Genomic DNA, 10,662 nt, shown 5'->3' with positions numbered 1-10,662 from the left:
TCTCAACTAACCCTCAAAATTTTCTGTGGATTTACACTTTTCTTTCAAGGTAACTATTTTATTTACACTTGCTTTGGAATGCTTAATATGTCTGAGAGAGAGACTCCAAGAAGCAACAATAAAAAAGTTAGAAAATCAACTCAGTTATTACAATGCACCAATTCAATCACAAGGGAAGTTATCATGTCTAGAATCTCTGCCTGGACATACATTTTATTTGCCAAGAAAAAAAAAACACAATTGAGCACAAAAAGAAGTGAGATTCTCACTTCCACAAGTGACATAATTCCCCACAGGTAAGGATAATTTTAGCATAATAACTTATTCATCACACGTGAACTCTCTTTTTCATGGATATTTCCTCTGCCCAAATAAGATTTATGAGCAAGCAAATTGAACTACATAAAAAAAAAAGAAGAAGCCAACATGCTTCAACTCTGTAATTTTCTTCACTTTAATGGAGTATTAGCAAACTTCCAGGCATATTGAGAAAGGAAGCCCCAAACTCTTTGGCCACTTACCTCATCAAGAGGCACAGCATCACAAATTTCTTTCAAATCCTCTTGTCTAAGCTTCAATGCCAAGGATCCAACATTGTCTATGATGTTCTTAACTTTAGTTGTCCCTGCATAAATTCAACATGATAAAAGAAATTAATATCAAAGATTGGTACAACTGTACAATCACCATGCTGCAAACCATGTTAATGGAGATAGCAATGTACTAAGAAAACGTGCAATGCTATTAAAAAGGAGCATTTCATTTTGATAGTATAAATTAAATCCATTGATTGAACAAGCAAATGCCTTGACCATTCAGAACTAGGAAGAAGGGGTTTGGAATCAAATCCATATGAATATAAAGACATTGTTTGTGGAAATTCGAAAAAAAGACCCAAGCATACCTGGGATTGGAATTATATTTTCTCCTTGATGGAGAAGCCATGCCAAAGCAAGTTGAGGAACTGTGCAGGCATGTTTTATAGCCAGGTCTGAAAATCGGGAATATAGAAGTTTGTTCTTCTCTAAATTCTCCCCTGTGAACCTTGGATGATTTGCCTGTTCCAGGAGTACCCCAATTTCTGTAACTAACATTCTTTATATATTTACTTCAAAATGAATAAATTTTACATGCAGAATTTAAAAATGCAGTTACTGCCAACAGTTGTGTGATCCTGTGGACTGGTGGTAGAGTGTTGGACTCTTGGTTCCAGTCAGGTTCAAATCCTGGCAACTCAAGTACCAAAAAGTAAAAAGAAAAATGCAGTTACTGAGACTTTGTTTTTAGTCTCATACCAACTGGCTCCCATTGGGCAAAGTCTCCACAACTGCCTTCCCTCCAAAAAAGCCCCTACCAAGAGGACTATATGCCACTATTCCAATTCCAAGTTCTCTGTATGAATAGATGCAAGAAACGATTGAAAGAAGTTAGAAAAAATATTTGAAGTTTCTTAGGCCTCAATGCCTAAACAAATTCCAATGAAGTACATAAAGCTATCAGCATTATAGGTATCTCATAAACATGTTCTATGAACTTCATGGCAAAATATCAGCATACCGACAAAGTGGAATTATTTCATCTTCAATTTCACGAGTCCAGAGTGAATATTCCATTTGTAAGGCAGTGATAGGATGAACTGTATGTGCTCTCTTTATTGTATCAACACTAGCTTCTGATAGCCCGATGTACTTTATTTTTCCTTCTTCCACAAGCTTCTTAAGCTCTCCCATCTTTACAAGAAAGCAATCAGTGGATCTATAAGTAAACTGAACAGAAAAGAAATGATCTCTTGATACTTACTGTCTCTTCTATTGGCACTGAAGTATCTACACGGTGTTGATAGTATAGATCAATATACTCCACATCAAGCCTCTTAAGACTAGCTTCACAGCAGGCCCTAACATGGTCAGGGGTACCCTTGACCTCAATTAGAGGACGCCCCTCGGATTCTGATTTCACGATACCAAATTTTGTTGCCAGTTGAATTTTTTCTCGAGGAAGCTGCTTCAGGGCCTAACAGTGCAAAGAAAATACATTTGCTGACGAATGTTCCAATCTAAATGTTGCTTGGGCTATAGAAAATATATCTTGGAAAGACAACATTTGAAGATACTCCATCTACATAATACTACCTTGCCAAGCATGATCTCATTATCATGTTTTTCCCCATAAACGTCAGATGTATCAAAGAAGGTGATACCCCTATTGAAAGCTTCTTTTATGACTAAACATCCATCTTCATGGGACAGAGGAGTATTATATATTCCTGAAAGTCCTGCACATCCAAGTCCCAATCTGGAAACCTGCGGGATAGACAGGAATATTATGAGAACATAGAATTTCTTCAACAACATCAGTAAGCTATAACGGATCAAATGGGCAAAACTACCTTGAAACTTGGAAGGGCTCTATTTCATTCAGTTCAAGCACTATGAAACTATTTCATTTAGTTCAAGCTCTATTTCATTTACTGAAGCTATGATAAGTTGCTGCTCCCAGAAAACCCAGCTCAGCAGTCTTTAGATTAACCGTTTCAAACTAAATTTATCATATCCAAGTACATGTAAGAAATGTAGTGCAATTTAGAAATTTTGGAAACTGAATACTGCAACAGTGAAAATTCAACCAAGCGTAAATCAGCTGACAAAAGGTCCAAATCCAAATCCATAAAAAAAGCTGGGTGAAGATGAACAGCTTTAAGAATAACTATCTAAGCGTTGAGTTAATCCAATTCAGTGAGCGTGAAAACTAAGCAGCTTACCTCCAATCCTTGACTGCCTAATTTCGCTCTTGGAAATTGAATTTGGGGTTGCTTTTCCATTTTAAAGAAACTGCAACTTGATTGAAATCTCCGATTTTTTCTAAAAGAACTTGATTGAAGTCTTGAGAAGGCTAGCGGCTATAGTTGGAAATAATGTGAAGTGTAGCCTCTTTTAATACAATAACAATTTCTCATGTATAAGAAAACATTTTGTTTTCAATCGTGTCTGGTGGGCCCTAACCATTTTTATATTGATGAGGAAGATACTTGCTGCAGGATTCGCTTTCACTCAAAAATTAATTTTAGTGATGGGCGAAATTAATATTAGTGAAATTAAAAATAATAATAATTATTATTATAATTATTATTAAAAAAAAATTTATTAATTAAAATTTTTTATTGAATAAATTTTATTAAAATTAATATTTAAATTTAATTAATGATGTGATAAATGTAATTGTATTACACTAAAAATATTATCAAATAAATTTATTATTTGATATTTTAATTTAAAAATATTAATTTAATAAAATATTATATTTATATATAATTAAATAGATATGATTTACATTAAAAATTAATATTTTTATAAATATTATATAAATTAAAATAATTAAATTAATTTTAAATCAAATCAAGTCAAACGGAAATTATATACATGACAATTCAGAATCAAATGTAAAAAATAAAAATATGATGTTGTATCGAGATAAAATCAAATAAAACTATTAAAGGGTGAGGTCCAGACGAGCATAAACCCGCCGGTGCCTATGGCCGTGCCCGTAACTAATTTGATAACCGCAAGTGCACTTGGTACTATGGAGCTAACTAAGAAACGGTGCAATGTTAAATTTTAATACTTGTGCTTCATAGTCATGTACTCGATTGAGTTTGTCTAAGGAGCATTTGTAGAGGGAGAGAGAGAGAGAGAGAGAGAGAGAGAGAGAGAGAGAGAGTTCTCTGAAGCAGCTAGGATAGTTTTGAGCAAGTCAACTCTATTACAGTACAATACCAATTCAAAGGAGATTGTACCAATTTGACAGACATTGTTTTCTGCGAGTGCAGGCTCCATTGATTACAACATTGAAGAAATTTTTTAAAAAGTTTTTTAATATTTAATAATTACTTTAAATTTATAAATTTAAAATTGAATCGAATTAAATTTTATAAGAGAGATAATTTTTTTTAATTTTATTTGTTTTCATTCATAATATTTAAAATTAAAATTTTATTTAATAAAAATTAAAATTTTTATCATTCGATTTCTTTTGCTAAGATATAATTCCTAATAAATTGATGATAGTCGTAAAACGGCAACTTATTCATCACAAAAGCACAGCTCTGTTTGTGTAATTTTCATCACTTTGATGGGGTATCAACAAGCTTCCAAGCATATTTAGATAAACATACCAGGGATAGGGATTATGTCATCACCCTGGTGTAGAAGCCATCCTTTGTAGCCAGATTTTTTTATAGTTAAAAATTATCAGAATTTAAATCCTGATCGCGTTAGAACAATTTTTGTAACCCGATTGGAAAATCAACCATATAAGATCTTGTTTTTCTTTAAATTCTTCCCATATGGATGCATCCCATGTTACATACAGGAATGCCGCATTTTGGAGTAAGTGGAAGAAACTCAAATCCTAAGGAGAAACATCTCTGTGCTTACTGCATAAGAAAAGAAAATCCGACACACAGGAACAGGAAATTTTAGTATTATTTTGTTAAGAGTTTGTTTCTGGTCACTTACAATCAAACTTCCATTGGGCAAACGCTCCACAACTGCCTTCCCACCCAAAGAAGCCTTGGCTCTATGCTACTCTCCCAATTCCAAGCTCATTGGACAAAATGATTTGAGGAAAAGATTGAAAGCACAGCAAACAAATTTATAAAATTTAAAAAAATTTTAAATTTTGATTTTTTATAAATATTTTTAATAAAAATATTAATAAAATTTTTATTAATAAATAAGTATCGATCAAATTTAAATTATAAATAATATTTTATTTTTTTACTTGATATTAAATTCTATAAATTATCAATTTAATTTTTTTATAAAAATTATTATTTAATTAATTAATTTTTTTTAAATTCACAAATTCACTTAAAAGCCTAATATAAAATTTGTTAGATAAATAATGCATCTCCAAAATCAAGTCCAAGAAAGCAAAAAATAAATAAATCTTTTACCAATGTAAAATGAAAGTGTCTAATAAACCGGCAAAGTGGAATTATCCATTTTCAATTTCATACGTCTAGAGAGAATATTCCATTTTTAAGGCAGGGATAGGATCAACTGCAACATTTGTTAAGTTTTAAATAAAAAATGTTTGTGTAAAAAAAAATAACAAGAAAAAAAAAGGTAAATATATATAAAAAAAAGCGTAATTCAATTATGTTGATTTATATCAAAAGAGTTTAAAAGATTATGTTGTTAATATTTCGATTTATATGAAAATATTTATATAGATGATAAAAATAATATTAATAAAAAATAAAAAATTATGACTTCATTATAATTAATTTTAAATATATTTTTTAAATTTATATAGATGGTACATACCCTTGATGATAAATCGAACCTTCTCTAACACAATAATACCAAAATTTGTAGCTAGTTTGAATTTGATCACGGGGAAGCTGATTCGAGGTCTAAAAGTGCAAGGAAAATAATTTTGTTAATGTATGTTAGATTTTGCATGTCCATCAAACCATCTAGGACGTAAAACATTGAAAATATTCTACATTCACAAATCAAACTCTTTCGGTATAAGTGAAGCTTAAAGCTGATTATGATTTTTCTTTTAGTGATGTGGTTAGACGTATAAATGATTGAGTTTGAGTTAATATAATATTAAATTTAAGTGTGAATTTATTTTTAAATTTGAGATTAAAAACTCGATTCAAATTTGATTAAATTTTATTTTTTTAGTTTGAATTCGATTTGAAATAAAAATTGAATTACTCAATCTTATTTAATTAAGTTCGATAAACATAAAAAAAATAAAATTAATTCTTATATTCGATAAAAGTTTCATTATTTATGTTTAAATTTAAATTCGAATTTGAGATATTTTATTGATTAAAATATTAAAATATATTAAAATATAAAAATTTGATTACGTTTGTAAATTATTTTAATCAAATATAAAAATATTCAAATTTAATTTAATTGATAAGTCGAATTATTCAAACTAAAACTTGATTCGATAATAATTAAATCAAATTTAAATAACTTAAAAATACTAATATACATTTACATCTTAATTGTGACTAATCAAAATGCTTTGTTGTCGAAAAGTTTTGAAGGAACAAACACGCAATTTTTGCGTGTCATTGCTAACTTTTGGCGATTACAACTCATATGTTATAAGCCGGTCCAAACGTGACTACAGACTACAACAAGTTAATAACCGGTAAAATCATATCTGAAACGGCGTCGTATAAGCAAGGGAGACGCTACCGTTTTCCAATTTCGAATGCAAGTAATAAACTGAGGTGGTCGTTGAAGCTCTCATAACAGTCTAGATGCTGGACTTCTTGGCGAAACTGAAGAAATTAAATCTGAAAAAAAAAAATCTCCCCAAATCAAAATCATAAAAGATGAAGAGATGGGGAAAGATGTGGGCTTTGATGGGTTTGCTTCTTTTGAATTGGGTGAGTAATGTTTCCTCCCTTTCGGTGACCGTAAACGACGTAGAATGCGTGTATGAGTACGTGCTTTTCGAAGGGGACACGGTTTCAGGCAACTTTGTCGTCGTCGACCACGATATTTTCTGGAGCTCTGATCACCCCGGCATTGATTTCACCGTAACTTATTATCCGATCTCTAAATTTTATGTCTTTTCGTGAAATTCGTGTTGATATCTAGTTATTGGATTCCTTTCAATAAAGGTCGGTTTTTTTATGGCGTGTTTTTTTTTTTTTCTTGTTGGGTGTTGAATTCTATTTATTAAAGGTTGGTTTTTATTATATTTGCTATTTTTTTTTATAGTTGCATACTTAAGTCAATGGAATAAAGGTTGGTTTTTTATGAGATTTTGTGATATCTTGCTTTTGGTGGAATCAGGGGGACTTTCTTGATGAATTTTTTGGATGGTTTTGAATTAGTAAAATTTTGATCTATGGACTATGGCTGACTGATTTTAATGGTTTGTAGTTAATGAATGGATTATATTTTGTTGCTAGTGTTGATTGTTGAACAGGGGGTTTAATGTTTCGGCTCATGCATTTGAATTGATTTGATTTGATATGTGGGTTGTGGAGTTTTTTGTAATTTTAGGCTTATGTTGCTAGTAATATTTTGAGTCTTTAGAAATAATTTGTTTTGATGTTCCTTGAATAACAGCTGATTATAATCTGCCTAATCCTTTGCTTAATGCAGGTGACTTCTCCTGGGGGTAATACAGTTCACAATTTGAAAGGTACATCTGGGGACAAGTTTGAATTCAAGGCACCACAAAGCGGAATGTACAAATTTTGTTTCCACAATCCCTACTCTACACCAGAGACTGTTTCGTTCTATATTCACGTCGGCCATATTCCCACTGAGAACAATCTTGCCAAAGATGGTTTGTTATGTTTCCCTCTGCTTATTTTGAAGTCTATATCCAATTTCTTTGTAGGGCAAGCTGTAAATTTCTGTTACCGTTGGCATTCTACTTTGCATCCAATATTTGATTTGTTTTTTCAACCCTTTTTGTATAGGGACGTAGCATATCATTATTATTTTCATTCAGATTTAGGAATTTGTTTTTGATTTCCTTTGTTACAGAACATTTGGACCCAATTAATGTTAAAATTGCTGAGCTGAGAGAGGCTTTGGAGACTGTTACAGCAGAACAAAAGTACTTAAAAGCACGTGATGCTCGGCATCGTCATAGTAAGTTGCTTTTATTTCCTGCTTATGTATTGTGTTGATAATTAAGGATTACTATTTATTTATTTTAGTCTGCTAGCTCGCGGTAAATATTTTCTAGGCAGAAACTACCTTTGTTTTTGGCTAGTGAGGTGGTTTTGTCATTTAAGAGTTGCTTCTTTATAGTTTTTTGGTTCATTCCTCATTTTTCTCTCTTTCTGAATACGCTCCCCCACCCCCACCTTGACCGTCACTGACATGACACGTACGATATTGTCAGTTTTGCCATTATCACCATCTAGACTCTTTCCAGCCACCATAGTTTGTTTCCCTGCTTGATTGTAATAGTTTTTTTTGTTCATTTCTCATTTTTCTCTCTCTTTCTGAATACGCTTCCACCCCCAGCTTGACCATCACTGACATGACACCTACGATATTGTCAGTTTTGCCATTATCACCATCTAGACTCTTTCCAGCCACCATAGTTTGTTTCCCTGCTTGATTGTACCTCCCACCATTGTCGGAAGGAAGGTCGGGACTAATTCTGGCTTGCTTCCTTTTTCCCTGTGATGGGATATCCTTTGCCAAGTGGATTGGAGAGAAATCTTATTCCGATCCAATGATTCCAGTCCCTTTCTGACTACAAAGCATGAATGTTACGAGATGCATTTAACTGACAGTAAATACAATGAAACATGTCATTTTAGTGCTAAGTTCAGTTTGGTAAAATTAATGTGGATAGTTACTTGTGACCATATGGAAGTTCGTAGGCATCCATTGAATATACTGGAGAAAACAGTAAATGAAGTCTAAGTTTTAGAAAACACATGATAAACTTAAAGAGATCATTTGTATTTATTTCTAGGGTAATGGCAATTATGCTTTTGGATATCCTATAGACATGATAGTTATGTGCATTCTTTGCGGTATGTCTTGAACATTGTTAGTATTAAATTTTTATTGGTGTACATGTTTAGGTGAAATGCATTAACTAATGGATAACTGCATGATTGATGGTTTGCTCATGTTTCATTCACTGACATCGATATCACATTCGTAGAATACTAATAACACATCGTGATGTCTGCAAATATGGCAAATTTTCTAATAGTTGTATATCATTATGATCGGTATTTGCCTGCAGCAAATGAGAGCACAAGAAAGCGTGTTATAGGTTACACAGTTGGAGAGTACATTGTGCTAGCTCTTGTTAGTGCACTTCAAGTTCTCTATATTCGCAGTCTCTTCAGCAAATCAGTTGCATACAACCGAGTTTGAGCTACCTGATTATTAATGTAGTTTCTCTGTTCCATTTAACCAGAGGATCATAGGGAGAATCCTATAGATGAGTTCATAAAAATCGAAATTTTGCAGCGATGACAGTTTGGTGTTTTATGTTCATTCAAGTCTTGTTTGTCAATTACAGTGTTGGCTTTTTGACATGGTATATGTTTTAGACTAACTTTGATCAGTTTGAGCTACTTTTACCTAATATTATTGAAAACCTGAGTCTCATTTGCAGCAGTACAACGTTTACACCGGTATGAGTATTGGCTTTTTTGATCATATAGATGGAGGGATGGTTTAAATAGAAATGGCTTCCTACTAGATATGAAGATATATCCTACGTGGGCAACCGAACCCAAAACCTTGTTTAAAAAAGGATCCAATGAATTCAATCAATAAATTCAATCGAATTTGATTTGATTAGGGCTCCATTTAAATAGGTGGTGTGATTAGTTGTAGTGAAATTGAAATCAATAATAAAAATTATTGTAGTTGCGATATAAAAAAAAAATATTATAGTTGTGATTGAAAAAAAAAATAAAAAATTTATACTAATTTTATCTCGTTATAGTTAATATTTGAATTTAATTGATGATGTGATGAATTTATTCGTACAATATAAATTTAATCGTACAACACCAAAAGTGCTGTGAAATTTAAACAAGGACTAAAAAATTTAAAGATTTGAATTAAAAAAAATTAAAATTAAAACAAAAACAACCTTGAAATGATTTGAATTTAAAAATATAAAAAAAATTGAATTTGTTAAAGATATCCAAACTTAAAAAATATGAAAATAATTATATTTTTTTTGTAAAATTAAAAAAAAAAAATTTGACTTGAAGTCAATCCAAATTGATAAGGATTGAATTAAAAATATTTAATTAATTTATTCGAATTTAATTCAAATTCGAATAATTTAAATAAAAAAATTTGAATTTAAAATAATCTAAATTTAAAATAATTCAAACTTAAAATTACTTTATCTTAACATGAATCAATATATCTGAAACCACTTGTTTATCACTTTTATATATTCTACTACACATTTTAGATATGAAAATATATAACTGATTATGAAATATGATTGGACAAAGTAAATAAAAATCATTAAGTAAAGTTCATTAAGGTTTAGTTATTAAACATGATTAAAATTAAAATAAAATTTCAAACTAACAAATTAAAAAAAGATTTGTTACATAACTTATCTAAACAAATCTTATTTAAGTTGGAATGAACTTGGTTAAAATCCCACTGAATATTTGATTTATATGAAACTGAATACCTTGAGCAATTTTCAAGTTTGACTTCCACATTCTTATTGCTATGAGAAAGCTGCCATTAGTCATAAAAGAACGATAAAAAGCTGCCACTGGTCTGGAGGGAAATTTACTGGAACTTTAAACAAAATTAAAATCAAAATAAATAAAAAAAAAAGGCGTAATTAGAGATAATAATAAATAATAAATAAATAGATGTCTATTATTATTTAATTCATTTATATCAAATTTAAATAATTATAAATAAATAATTAATAAATTTAAATATTAAATTTATTATTCGTTCATAGCGGATATGATGTATTCTTTTGAATATCCAATATTTAAATTCTTTTAAATTTTAATAAATAAAAATAAATATTTAAATATGTATTCGAATTCATTATTAATTTAAATATATAAAATTTTATGCTTGTAAAATATTTCGAATTTTAAAAAATAATTTTTATTTATTATTATTTAAAAGTGAATGT

General features: G+C 30.4%; 2 protein-coding genes across 2 annotated transcripts; one reads left to right on the top strand and one right to left on the bottom strand.

The window, feature by feature from the left end:
• Positions 1-112: 112 nt before the first annotated feature.
• LOC111291595 (perakine reductase-like) lies at positions 113-2,938 on the bottom strand. The gene is made up of 7 exons (XM_089745187.1): positions 2,762-2,938; positions 2,133-2,303; positions 1,801-2,013; positions 1,558-1,730; positions 1,296-1,392; positions 905-1,058; positions 113-625 (listed from the first exon to the last, which is right to left on the bottom strand). Exons 1-7 carry the CDS (start codon positions 2,819-2,821, stop codon positions 450-452), a joined length of 1,044 nt encoding a protein of 347 aa, XP_089601313.1. The 5' UTR covers positions 2,822-2,938; the 3' UTR covers positions 113-449.
• A 3,196-nt stretch (positions 2,939-6,134) lies between these two features.
• On the top strand, positions 6,135-9,146 carry LOC149514214 (transmembrane emp24 domain-containing protein p24beta3-like). Its single transcript, XM_089745186.1, has 4 exons — positions 6,135-6,574; positions 7,149-7,335; positions 7,539-7,646; positions 8,767-9,146. The coding sequence occupies exons 1-4, from the start codon at positions 6,368-6,370 to the stop codon at positions 8,898-8,900; spliced, it is 636 nt and encodes a 211-aa protein (XP_089601312.1). The 5' UTR covers positions 6,135-6,367; the 3' UTR covers positions 8,901-9,146.
• Positions 9,147-10,662: the final 1,516 nt, after the last annotated feature.

This window comes from Durio zibethinus, chromosome 16, assembly GCF_047325235.1.
Source record: "Durio zibethinus cultivar Kanyao isolate XHJ-2024 chromosome 16, ASM4732523v1, whole genome shotgun sequence".
Lineage (NCBI taxonomy): Eukaryota > Viridiplantae > Streptophyta > Magnoliopsida > Malvales > Malvaceae > Durio > Durio zibethinus.
The sequence above is the reverse complement of the archived record's forward strand: the minus strand, read 5'-3'. Positions and strand labels throughout refer to the sequence as shown.